We start from the raw sequence: 12763 nt of genomic DNA on the forward strand, positions 1-12763 counted from the left end.
GATTTCCAACATCATTCTCGATTCTGTTTTCGTTTTCAGAGCGAATTGTTTTGCTTCCGAATTCCAACATCATTCTCGATTCTGTTTTCGTTTTCAGATAGAGAATATAAAAATAAAAATATTTAGAGGTTTTTTCTGACAGTTCCCGATCGTTTTCATTGTGCCAATTTCCTTTTTTTTTCAAAAGGCACCCTACGGTTATTTCGTATCAGCAATAGCATACGCCCCACGTCCCCACGCGGCCACGCCTTCTTTCCTCTCTGCCCCCACCACGAAACTCCACGACGACGCGTCCGCGCACCAGGCAGGCACGACCACCACCGTGGCACCGTCCACCGGAGCCGAGCAACGCGAGGAGTTGAGCCGATGGAGGTGGCGTCGGGGGATGAGGATCTGGAATCGCTGCTCCAGAACTTCCATCGCGTGTCCCAGGTACTCGATACCAGCCGCACGGCACCCCCTACTGCCCAGTTGCCAGTTCTACTTACACTACGGCCGCCCGGCCGCGAATCGCGTTCCGGCGCACTCAGTCCACCCGCGACTCGTTTCGGTTTGGTTTCGAATGATCGCGCTCCGCGCTGCACTGGCCTGCTAGGGTCATCGGCGGTTCGTTTCACGTGTTGATTCAGTGACCAGTTCGAGAAATGGAAGTTGTAGTGATCGTTCGTTGAACCATTCAGTCTGTACTCAGGCGGCGCGTGCTCCCTGCTCAGCCTGTATTCGATGAAATTACAAAGTGGTTGCAGTTGGAGAGTGGGTGCCTCCAGCTACATTGGCATGTTTTACAAAATTTGCGTCCAGAGAGTGTAGCGTGGTGTTGTTGGTAGCAGAATAAGCTGCCTGCTAACTGATGTTGTATCTGGACAATGTTGTGGTTGCCTTGCTGGTAGATATACATAAGCTCAATTGCTTCTAAATGTCCAGTTGTTCTAGTTTACCTTGCCTAAGGAACATGGCCTGTGTTGTATGTTTCATAGTACCCGTTAGCATTTTCTGTCCTTATTGGTCTTGTGTTGTCTTTATTTTCTTTCTTTTTTCCTGAACAGGGGTACAAAGATGCACTTATGCAGGTCCAGGTTTTAAGAGTAAATTGCAGCACTGAGTTCAAAAGGCGGGAAGCTCTTGAATCACATATTACAGATCTTAAGAAAGGTTAGCCGCTTCAGCCGTCTCTACAAGTTTAAACTCAATCTCCTGTCTTAAGAGTCTGTAAATTTTGCGGTAGCTTATCATTTACCTTTCCTTCTGAGATCGAAAGAAACGAGTAACTGTTCATGCTCTGCAGATAATGAGCGGTTAAGAAGGCAATACACAGAAACTTTATTCAAGGTCACCAACCAGGTTGGTTGCTACTTACTATGTGCATTTATATAAGTGTAATTGCATAAATCAAGGCTAGCAAGTGCCATTTTCACCTATGATCTAACTGAGAAGTGAGAACAGGGTTCTTCATTCCATGGGAGCAGTTTTAACAGATGTGATGACTAGTTGACTGCCAAATGCTTCTGTAGTTTGGTCTTGATTTTTTTTAATCTTTTCCTGGAAATGCGGCGGAACCAGTACAACAACATGTATTATAATAGGACATCAGTATGTCTCTGTTATGGTCACTAGATCGGTGAGGGATTGGAGAGGGGTATCGATGGGCAGGAACGTCGGCCGGGGGCCTTTGCCCACGGCCAAGCAAGAGGAGGGTTTGTCCCTTCTAATTCTTGCCTACTTTATTTCTCATCCATTGATTACATAAATAGGCCAGTTGGCCGCCCCTATCTAGCTAGAGATCCTTATCTCCTTAAAACTCTCCTAAAAACTCTCAACAAACTAACTGATAACCTTCCTAGATAATCTCAACTAATCTCCTAAATAATCTCAACTAATCTTCTAATCTTATCTAATCCCCCTTGGAGGGCCATGGCTGCTGCTACTGCATCTCCTCCATGGGCCTCCTTAGGCCCTGACACTACACCCCTCCTGGACAAGCAGCTCGTCCTCGAGCTGCAGCATGACGGGTGCTCAAAGACCGAGTCTACTTGACCCAAAACCAGACACCTAGAAGACAAGTCTTTTACATCTCGGCTTATCTTATTATTCCGAATCTGAATTTTTTTTGACCCGTAAGATAAGACGGACACCCTCCGCGCATTGGACTTGCACGTGTGCAGCCACCTGGATCCCATGGACGCCATCTAGACGAAAGGGGAGCACATGGACGGGCACCTGGAATAGGTCGCAACAATAACCAGCGGAGGCGCCCTCGTGGCGGCCGGTAGCGGAATGTGGTGGCGCTAAATAGTGCGCCCTTGCCGATGACGAGGGGAGTGCCTTCCTTACCGCTGCTGCCGTATAATTGAAGTTCGTCGCCCGCAGGAAACGCACCATGCCCGCACTTGGAAATAGCGGCCCGGAGCCGCTGCTGATGGCCGTCCGACAAGGCGAGGTCGTGCCCCCATGTGCCGAGGTCTACCGTCACCAAGGCTGCCTCGAGCATCTGTCGGCGCATCTCCCGCACTCTCTGTCGTGCAAGGAAGCCACGAGCAGCAGCTTGTATGCCCACAGCCGCCAACGTCTGGAGCCGTGCAGACAACGCCAGCTGGTGCTGCTCATGTTGCACTGCTACCTTGATTTGCAGCAGCCCTTGCTCAACCTTCTGGAGCGTGGCTTGCATCTTTGCGAGATCAGCCCTTATGTTGGTCCACAAGTCTCCCATCGATGGAGCTGATGATTGCTGAGCCGTGGCTGCCCCTAGTGGCGTCGCCCATGGGGACGGAGACGCCGTCAACGAAGATGATGTGATGAAATTTGGCGTTATCCCTGGGGATGGGCACGCCGGCGTCCAGGATGTGGTGACAAAATTGGCAGGCGATGCTGCCCATGGAGATAGGGACGCTGGTTGCCAGGATGGCGTGACGAAGGTGGCATGCGGCGCAGCCCATGGAGATGGGGACGTCGGTTGCCAGGACGGCGTGACGAAGGTGACATGTGGCGCTGTCCATGGAGATGGGGACGCCGGTTGCCAGGATGTCGCCGCGAAATTGGCAGCAGAAGCCATGGGATCAGATCGAAACCCAAGCTAGCCGATACCAGATGTTATGGTCACTAGATCGGTGAGGGATTGGAGAGGGGTATCGATGGGCAGGAACGTCGGCCGGGGGCCTTTGCCCACGGCCAAGCAAGAGGAGGGTTTGTCACTTCTAATTCTTGCCTACTTTATTTCTCATCCATTGATTACATAAATAGGCCAGTTGGCCGTCCCTATCTAGCTAGAGATCCTTATCTCCTTAAAACTCTCCTAAAAACTCTCAACAAACTAACTGATAACCTTCCTAGATAATCTCAACTAATCTCCTAAATAATCTCAACTAATCTTCTAATCTTATCTAATCCCTTGGAGGGCCATGGCTGCTGCTACCGCAGCTCCTCCATGGGCCTCCTTAGGCCCTGACAGTCTCAACATCTGTTTATGGACAATAGGACATTGTGATGTCTAGGAATGTGGGTTGTCGTCAAGTATTATTATATGATATGTGCTTTGTTTAGTATGCTGTGCCTATGATTGATAATAAAACTAAGGATTATTTCTAACCTGACATGCTATTCAGGTGAAATTCCGCGCAGAAGCTCAAAGCCTGAAGGAAGAGCTGGACAAGGCAAATAGTAGATTGTTATCCATGGAAGAGGTAACTAATTGCTCTCTAACACAGCTAAGCTTCTGGGTAATCTACAAATTAATCTATACATGCATCAATTTAATTCAGGAACACAAGAGGGAAACTGAGCAACTTAAGCACAGCAGTGAAATGAACATCAATGCCCTGGAGAACAAGCTCAGGTAAGAAACATCGATTGAGGGAGGCTGCATAAGATTGCTGAGGGAGTCATATTCAGACAAATTTTCCTTCTGGTTGCTTTGTGAATACTGAACCAGCTACCGACTTTCACTGCAATCAGCCACGCCCTTGTACAGCAAGCAAGAGATGAAGCTGCAATGAAGCAACTGAAGTTGGAGCTGAGTGCCCATAAATCTCACATCGACATGTTAGGTAGCAGGTTGGAGCAGGTTACTAATGACGTGCATTCGCAGTGTAATGTTCTTAATTTCCCTTCTACGTTTAAGATTAGCCCTTCTTCTGAAATAGAGTCTCTTATCCCATCTGATGGCAATTCTTCCTGGTCCCTTGTACAGATAAAAATGAGATCCAGGATTTGAGGGATGTGGTTTCTGTTGAACAAGAGGAGAAAAAGGACATTCACAGGAAGCTTCAGAATGTGGAAAACGAGTGTATGTTCGAGCTGAATTGGTGAACTGAAAAAAAAAAGAAGATGAGTTTCTGCAAACAGCAGACGTCATGAACCAATTCAAACAGGAAAACAAAAACATGATTCGTATCCCCAACATGCTTATTAAGTAGCGTTCCATGGGCTTGCCTTTCAGTTCTGAAAAGGGAACACAAAATATGAACCACCAACCCCTTGTCTGATCTTCAGAAAGTAGCAAAATTTTCCTTATCAGTGCATTGCTTCTTGGTGGCCTTAACATGTTCTCTAATGATGCAGTGAGGATCACGAGGATGAAGCAGGCGGAGCAGCAAAGGGATTCTGTCTCGGTCCAGCACGTGGAGACGCTGAAGCAGAAGGTCATGAGGCTCCGGAAGGAGAACGAGTCCCTGAAGAGGAGGCTGGCGAGCTCTGAAGTCTGAACTGGAGTGCACATGAAAACTGCAACTGCTTTCCTTCACGCCGTAGTTTTATCTCATACTGTAGGATGTAGAAAAATCCACTGCTCCAAAAACACATATCACTTCCAGATGCTTTAAAACTAGCAATGATAGGTATGTTTTCACTGAAAGTTATTATCACCAATCGACACACTCATAACCTTTTCATATGAAATTATATAAAGATAAACTCTATGTCCAAGATATAGAGTTCAAAGAACTTTTTAGTTGACAACATTTTCATATAAGACAATTTGGATGTTCGAATATTCAATATAAAGATCACATGCCTATTAAACTATCTTGGGTAAAAAATATAATCAACATTAAAATTGTATTATTCGATCAGAATCCGAGTCTTGTTCTTTTGTGTTCTTTGTCTAGTTTTTTACATACTTCATAGATATATTATTATATAGTCATGATGCACTAACACTAGATGAGGTTTTTGAGGCTTTGCACACTAACAAAAAATAAAATGGATAGTTTTTTCCAAAGGTTTTTCTTTCAAAAAAGAGCATTGTCTATTTGTAGGAGGATGAAAATGTGATATCCTGGACCCTAGAATAGTGATATCCTGACCCAAGTCTTAATATAATTAATAGAGTATTTATATCAACAAGTTGCATCTTATTTTTTGGAAGTCTATCTCGAAAAAACCATCAAGTTTAGCGTGCTTGGCTTGGAGCAATTTGGGATGAGTGACCGACCGGAAAGTTTTCTCGGGTGCGCATGAGTAAGAATAAAGTGCGCACAAAAGACTCGTGTTGGTCTGTATGGATAATATATGATCCTAGAGTAGGCCCAGGAAAAAAGAACCGGAACCGAGGAACCGAACTGAAATAACTGAGAACCGAAACCGAACTAACCGAGCCGAAGGAACTGTTATGAAATTCGGTTCTGGTTTTTTGAGAACCGAAATAAATGAGATATTTTCGGTTCTGCACTCCAAAGAACCGAAAGTACCAGATTCAATTTGTTACATGTGTTTGTAACTTCGGATGTTGTGTTTATTGACTTGTGTTGAATCTCTAATCATCCATGTATTATCTATGAAATTTTGGGCATTATGCACTTGTGGTTGTTTGTGGGGAGATGCTGTTGAAATTTCTCACAAAAGTTGTCGTTATTCAGAATTTTAGAGTGACTGTTAAAGTTCGGTTAGAACCGAAGAACCGAATCGAAGAACCGAGAACCGAACTAGTCGGTTCTGGTTTCTTTATCTTGCTATTTCGGTTCTAGTTTTTGAAGAACCGAATTTCTACAAGAACCAAGGAACCGAACCGAAGAACCGAACGACCAGTCCTACTAGAGAGCTGATAGGAGTAAGTATTGCATGTCTGGGATTGGACAAGGTGTTACAGAAAAAATAAATCAAACAATGATAACAGAGACAAAAGTTCTAATGATTACAAAGACCGTTTAAAATCTTGAAACAATAGAGATAAATTTTGCAACTATTACAAAGAAAGGTAATTATTTTATAGCCAACTATTATAAATTAAAAAACAAATAGAAGAAAACTGGCACATATATAGAGAAAGGTAAATTTAATAATAAAGATAATGCTTCTGTTGTTGCTTCTAAGAAAGATGGTTCTACTATTGAGATACATTTTGCTTTTGTTAGATGTGCAAATATGGTGATTAATGGATTTTTTAATTAGGTTGTTTCATTTCATATATACATTAATAAAATTTGGTTTGGCGCCTATGATTCTGTCCAAGGTGGAGGTTTTGTTAGATGGGGTGATAACAGTCCACGTGATATTATTGAAATTGAATATGTTCGAATTAAGATGTATGATGACATTGTTAGAACTTTAACCGGTGTGAGGCATACTTTTCTGTATGATGAAATTGAAATTGAAAAAATTATAAAAGATTTGACTTATTCGAAATTGAAACTCACTCAATCTCACGCAATCCACATGGATTGAGATTAAAACGAGCAAGCCCTAATGTTTCCTTAAAAATGTGTTATTATAACTTCCCGGATGTTGCATTTTCTTAGGGCTAGATTAGGAACTCTATTTTTCTAAGAGATTTTTATTTTCCCAAGAAAAAATGAACCAATTTTCTTTGGAAAAATAAAAACCCCTTGAGAAAATGTGGTTTTCCAAACTAGTCCTTACTATGTTTTTGTATTTTAAAGGTTGATGAAGTGATGTCCACTCGAAACGCAAATTCTGTGTTATAACTGAATTAGTTTAATCTGAGAGGTTTAATTTTAACTAAATAACTAGATTTATCTCGTTCTCTTATGACATGCTCCATCCATTCTAAAATATAGTTCTATCTGTCCCAAAACATAGTTCTTTCTAATAATCTTTTTCTATGCACGTTAGAATAAATAATAATAAATATAGATATACATACCAACTTTAAACTATATCCTAAGGTTAATAAATGGATAAAGAATTATATTTTGTGACGGATGGAGCACTATTTTGGAATCTCTCGACTGATAATTAGTGGTCCGTTAGTTTCTTCCCCTCTTTCTCCTCTAACTTGGCAAAAATCTATGGCAAAACATATTATAACTGCTCTTATGTTTATTTAGAAGCTGATCCACTTAATGCATATCTATAGGTATATCTAATCCTTGTTTTGATTGCTTTATTAATTACTGGGTCTCACGTAAGAGGCCGGCAGAGGCTCAAACGCCATGTAATAATCATAAAATCAACGTAAAATAAAGTGAACAATCGATGATTTAAATAAATGGAAACCATAACTATGAGCAATAGGAACTAATGAGACCCAACGAGCTCTAAATAAAGCATCAATAGACAGACCCATATATTTTTATTCAAAATAAAGCGCATATTATATAGAACGATGGAGCTATGCTATCCTAAAAGCACATGGATTGCTTCCTTGGTGGCGTCGTCATCCCATGGAAGCACCCCACCACCTTGTTGCTCCCTTCCCATCCTGCAAATAAAAGGAATATAATGGTTTTGTAGAGGCACGGTGATCATGGAACCATCAAAGGCCGCCTAGTTAAACTGTGGGAAGATGGGGGGGGGAGCTGATACCTTTGGCCATGTGGAAGCCGCGTTTCTGGAGCTCCGTGTACTCCTGGCAGAGCGCGCAGGGGCCGCACCAGAAGTGGACGCAGCAGTCCATGCAGGGGGACTCTCGCAGGCTGTACTGCGACCGCATGGAGGAGCGCTTGGCGCAGCCGTACAGCCACTGCCAGCCTATCGTCGACAGCAGGTAGTACAGTGTGCCACTCATGCAGCACGCTGCAAATATGCAATGCGGGACGGATCGTCAGCCAAAAGGAACAGGAGAGATGGAGACGAGACGAGGGGGGCAGTAGTAGTATGGGAGTGAAGTGGAACGCGTACACGTGGAGCCTCTGTCCACGATCTCCGCGGTGCGGCCGAACGTGACGCAGGGGCACCAGAGCGTCAGGCAACCTGCAACGTGGTCGATCGTCGGCCGGGAGAGAAGGGACGGAGAGCTGAAAAACATGCATCGTAGTACGTACGGGAAGAAGAAGAAGAGAGAGAGAGGAGAGTAGCTTGCTATAGCTAGCAGGTTTGTTTGCACTGCGTACAGGTGTGAAGATCCCCGAAGCAGTCGCAGAGCCCCACGGACCACTCCCCCGGCATGCTGCGAGCTGTTCACGCAGACGCGCGCCGTCAGTTGGTCGGGTTTGGATGCGTTGCGGCGATTAGTTTCTGTATGATCTCGGTGGTTTCAGGCAACGCGACCTTTGGTCCTCTTGGTACCACTATATAGCAGTATCGCTCTAGATAGCAGCAGCCCATCTCAAAACAAAAGGCCTAGTCTTGGCCTATGCCTCTCTCTCTCTCTCTCTCATGGATACATGGATTGATCCGCCAGAGGAGAGAGGGCCTCCATATCGATCCATCCATGCCGACTGGGCACGCTCTGGTTTGAACCATTCCTTCTGAGATCCCCATGCATGATGTCCATGTCCTGGCAACAGTTTAGGATCTTCCAGTTTCTCGGTAACTTTCGTTCCTATATATATTACTCCTGAACGCGCTCAGCAGTGCAGCGTCAATGATTCCAAGTTATTTAGTCCCTTCGATTCATCCTGCATCAATTTTTTTTAAAAGGATCAGAGACACCCAGATGGGTGGGCCAGAGGAAAGAACAAACCGAGCCAAGAATATACAGAGAAAAGAATAAACCTGTTGACTCGGTGAAACAAACAGCATTAGCTCATGCATGACTCACTGAACTGAATTGCGTCCAGTATTCAACAAAACTGTTCCAGAACAAGTCAGACTTGGGTCTACACAAGAGGGGTCATGCAAGAGTTATCTGTTCTGCAATCTTCTTTTCTTTTTTGAACCATATTTTGAATTGCTGAGGGGCCTACCCAACGTGTTTGGGACAAAAGGCTTTGTTGTTGTTGTTGTTGTTGTTGTTGTTGTTTGAATTGCTGAGGGAAAAAAAACATGCAACCAAATTGGTTATGATCAAGCTATTATTCTTTGTTTAAATGTAGTAGTGCAGTTGTATGTTGGGGGCATATATCTGTACCAGTTTACCAAACAAATAGGAAATCCTTACTGAGAGATCCAGGGACTACCATATTGTGAACTGATGGAGAAAAAAAAGAAATTCAACCGCATTTGTTATGATCAAGTTGTACTTTCAGTAAATGTAATGCAATTGTATTGGGGGTACATATCTGCTCTAGTTTACCAAACAAATAGCACATCCTCACTCGCTCGAGGGGTCTAGTTTTTTCCCCCCCCCCATATAATCCATTGCATCTATTAAGCTCGATTCTTGGTACATTAAAAGGTAATGCCCACAGGTCACCTAAAACTAAAATTACAAATCGATTTTACATAACTACACAGCTGATTGAATATCTCCAGATGAATGATTATGGTGCCAGGGACACCAGCAGAAGTACACAACAAGAGAAAATAGCTCAGGAGAATGGTAACATCTCAGACCATGGGTAACTTATGTTCAGGGACACTAACAGGAGCTACGGAACTGATCACCAGCCTCTATTCTCCATGCTAACTAAAGAGTAACTTATGTTCATATGACACTTGACACCACTGCTCCGACCATGGGTCCATTATTCGGTCACCTATCCAGTGCGGGACTCTTTGCTTGACTGGGCCAAATGAATCATTTGCCAATTGCCACATACTATCATATTGATCCAATCTTTGGGTTCTTTAACATAGGCTATTTCACTGCAGAAGCACTCCGATGCAAGCCAGTCATTGCACTGGCAATCTTACCGCTCGAGTGCTTGATCTGGAAGCTCCCAGCCCTCCTGGGCCGGGGCATGTAGAGGGCACTGAGCATCTTCTCCAAACCATCGACAGTGTACCTTACATACTTGCTGGCATTTCCCTCTTGCTCCACAAGTGGCCCATAGTTCTGCATGTAGCTCCGGTAGGTAGGGACGATAGTCTGCACCACAAGATTACATGTCCTCTCCCGCAGATCCTTGTCTGGTATAACCCACGACGATTGCCTGCGATGCATCTCATCAAAGCTCGAATTGAATGTTTTGAGGCGCTGCTTCACCAGGTCCCTTGCAGTGGCCCGGCCCTTGGAGAACAATATTAATCCCTCCCGGTTCAGTAGCGCTGAAAGTGCTCCCCAGCTCTCCCTGATGAACATTGACAAATAGTATTCCTTGTATTGTTCATGCTCTCGCAGCCACACATCACCCAAGACCTCTCCTAGCTTAGTAGCCTTCAGATGCCTGAAGAAATGCCAATGGGTATTCATCATGAAGAGATACGACAGCGTAGCGTTGTCATATGCCTTGGACCAAACATCGAAGTTAGCTTCAAGGGCCTTGACGATGTTTAGCACCGCGTCAACAAGCATCCTGTCATTGAACGCCTCCTTGCGCCAGCTGCGATGGATAGTTAGCGCCTGCCCAAGCACAGGCCTGTATTGCTCACCAAGCAGTCGGTTGCAGTACTCAACGACAAAGGTAACTAAGCGCGGCACGCCTCCATCAACTGGGGGAGGCATGTGCCGCTGCAGCTCCACCTGCACAATCAACTCCTCAAAGATCTCGACGGCGCCGTCTATCAACAACTTGACAAGGTCCCTTGTCTGGCTCTGAATCTCCGCGCACGCTTTGCCACCGAACAACCTGTTGAAGTCCAGTCTCAGCTTATTCAGAGAATCAAACACCTCCAGCAGACGCTGGAGCTTGATGGGGTCCTTCTTGGCATCAGCAACCGCGCGGCCAAACCTCAAGAAGTCAAGAACCCCGGCTTGTGCCGCCACCTCTGCAAAGCACGCGGACGCGACATCCTTATGCTGCCCAAACACCTTGGCACAGAGCTGCCGCTCCGAGTCGAGGAGACGGCGCACCACAAACTCCAAATGCCGCCTCCACAAATCAAGAGCAGGTCCCAATGCCTGCGCGTCCTGAGAAGGGTCGCGCAGGTAGTCGAGGCCGAGAGCACGAAGACTTGCACTGACCACACCCCCGCGCGCATCGATATAAGAGGCCACGCAGCTGTCTTGCCTGCCGTTGGCCACGAGGCGATCGAGGATGAGGGTGAGCTTGTGGACGGCGACGGCAGGCACGCGGGAAGGCGTGGCCGATCCAGCGGCGGCGCCGGTCTGCGGCATCGCGAGCGGCGCGGAGTGGTCGGCGAGGAGGCGGCGGAACTCGGCCTCGAGCATACTGAGGGCGGCTGCCAGGAGCCCGCCGTCGAGGTCGCCGGCGGGGGGTGTCCTGAGCTCGTCGAGCGTGACCCCGAGGTCGGCGAGGAAGCGCTGGTCGGCGAGGTCGCGGTCGCCGAGGTACTCGACGATGTCGGCGAGCCACTGCGCGGCGAGCCCGCAGTTATCGGCGAGGAACCTGTGCGCCTCCTCGAGCTGCGCCAGGACGGCGAGATACCCCGGCAGGTCCCCGGCCGCGCCCGAGCCCGCGGCGCCTGGCGCCAGGAGCGGCGGCTCGAGGCCGTGCACGGCGTCGAACACCTTGAGCACGGCGGCGGCGGGGCTTACGGCGCGGTCGATGTGGGGCCCCGCGGCGGCGAGCTCGGCATGCGGCGCGCGGATTGGGCGCACCGCGGCCTCCAGCGCCAGCAGCGCCGCCTGGATCTCCTCTAGACGGGGCCCCGCGCGGGCCAGCGAGTGGCCCAGAGCGCGCGACTTGTCCACACCGGCACGCAGCGTGCGCCGAGCCGCCGCAACGCGGCCCTCGCCGCCGTGATCCATCCCGGCGGCTGCGCCCTACGCAATGCAGGGCCCCTGGAGCCTCCCTCTCGGGCCCTTCCTCCCCTCTCTCTCCTCTCTTCGTCTCGCTGGAAGCGCTGTGGATTGCTTGCGACCGAAAGAGCAAGGAGAAACTGAGACTGACGGAGGTTCGAGGGGGGTTGGTTGGGATTGGGAACTTGGGAATGGATCGAATCGAAAGGGTGAACCGTGAACGAAAGATGATGACATGCCCTTTTCTTGCATATTTGAAAAGTTATAATAAACACAAGAAAAAAGTGAGGAAATTGCCATTTTTACAAACCCTTTTTAACAAAATCCTTGAGTTTCCGTTGGCATGTTTAGTTCTATGGACTATATATTAGCTCATGCATTTTAGTTCCATTTACTGCTTAAATTGTCAAATAGCGGACCGAATAAGTGGGACTAAACTACTTTAGTCCCTAATCCTCTATTCCTCTAAGGAGTGGCTAAAATAGAAAAATCTATATTGGCTACTGTTGCCGTGTGAGAAGGGTAGTGGCTAGAGATAGTAAAGAACATGTTGACCTTCCTATAATTTATTTAATAAGTCTTGAACACTTTACATCCATTTAGGCCACCTTTGGAATAAATGAAAAGTGAAGCAATTTTAAAGGATTAAGATCCTATAGAAAATTTTCTTGTAGTCCTTTGAATCAAAGAAATGATGAGTTTCTACGGACCCTATAAATTCTTTATGGAATGCTTCACTGTAGTGATATTTTAGAAAAAAATTAACAAGAGGTCTAACTTCTTATAAACTTTTCTTCGTGTCTCTCTCTAATTCTTGTATTCTTCCTATGTTATATCTAGTATATGTTG

At 46.3% G+C, this 12763-nt stretch overlaps 3 protein-coding genes across 4 annotated transcripts; 1 reads left to right on the forward strand and 2 right to left on the reverse strand.

Moving 5' to 3' along the window:
* The first annotated feature begins 227 nt into the window (after positions 1–227).
* Positions 228–5030, forward strand: LOC100191577 (4/1 protein). Of its 2 annotated transcripts, none has more exons than XM_020553010.2 (8): positions 228–432; positions 1071–1152; positions 1286–1341; positions 3600–3677; positions 3756–3829; positions 3949–4082; positions 4184–4279; positions 4555–5030. In XM_020553010.2, exons 1-8 carry the CDS (start codon positions 367–369, stop codon positions 4695–4697), a joined length of 729 nt encoding a protein of 242 aa, XP_020408599.1. In that variant the 5' UTR covers positions 228–366; the 3' UTR covers positions 4698–5030. The 2 variants fall into 2 exon arrangements, with proteins under 2 accessions (XP_020408599.1, NP_001130479.1); NM_001137007.1 differs by having other exon boundaries at positions 280–432; positions 1047–1152; positions 4555–4843.
* Positions 5031–7720: 2690 nt separating this feature from the next.
* LOC100500712 (cell number regulator 11) lies at positions 7721–9132 on the reverse strand. The gene is made up of 4 exons (NM_001397140.1): positions 8556–9132; positions 8283–8338; positions 8071–8142; positions 7721–7965 (listed from the first exon to the last, which is right to left on the reverse strand). The coding sequence occupies exons 1-4, from the start codon at positions 8663–8665 to the stop codon at positions 7721–7723; spliced, it is 483 nt and encodes a 160-aa protein (NP_001384069.1). The 5' UTR covers positions 8666–9132.
* Positions 9133–9553: 421 nt separating this feature from the next.
* On the reverse strand, positions 9554–12089 carry LOC100304423 (exocyst subunit exo70 family protein G1). Its single transcript, NM_001165857.1, has one exon. It carries the CDS (start codon positions 11921–11923, stop codon positions 9911–9913), a length of 2013 nt encoding a protein of 670 aa, NP_001159329.1. The 5' UTR covers positions 11924–12089; the 3' UTR covers positions 9554–9910.
* Positions 12090–12763: the final 674 nt, after the last annotated feature.

Source organism: Zea mays, chromosome 5 (genome assembly GCF_902167145.1).
Source record: "Zea mays cultivar B73 chromosome 5, Zm-B73-REFERENCE-NAM-5.0, whole genome shotgun sequence".
Classification (NCBI taxonomy): domain Eukaryota; kingdom Viridiplantae; phylum Streptophyta; class Magnoliopsida; order Poales; family Poaceae; genus Zea; species Zea mays.

Excerpts from the sequence above, each read along its gene's own strand:
- LOC100500712 (NM_001397140.1), bottom strand. The coding sequence starts at position 8,665 with ATGGACATCATGCATGGGGATCTCAGAAGGAATGGTTCAAACCAGAGC. Across the intron at positions 8,339-8,555 it reads CCTCTGGCGGATCAATCCAT|CATGCCGGGGGAGTGGTCCG; the intron begins GTATCCATGAGA and ends AACAGCTCGCAG. Across the intron at positions 7,966-8,070 it reads CGTGGACAGAGGCTCCACGT|CGTGCTGCATGAGTGGCACA; the intron begins GTACGCGTTCCA and ends GCATATTTGCAG.
- LOC100304423 (NM_001165857.1), bottom strand. The coding sequence starts at position 11,923 with ATGGATCACGGCGGCGAGGGCCGCGTTGCGGCGGCTCGGCGCACGCTG.
- LOC100191577 (NM_001137007.1), top strand. The coding sequence starts at position 367 with ATGGAGGTGGCGTCGGGGGATGAGGATCTGGAATCGCTGCTCCAGAAC. Across the intron at positions 4,083-4,183 it reads TAATGACGTGCATTCGCAGT|ATAAAAATGAGATCCAGGAT; the intron begins GTAATGTTCTTA and ends TCCCTTGTACAG. Across the intron at positions 4,280-4,554 it reads TCAGAATGTGGAAAACGAGT|TGAGGATCACGAGGATGAAG; the intron begins GTATGTTCGAGC and ends CTAATGATGCAG.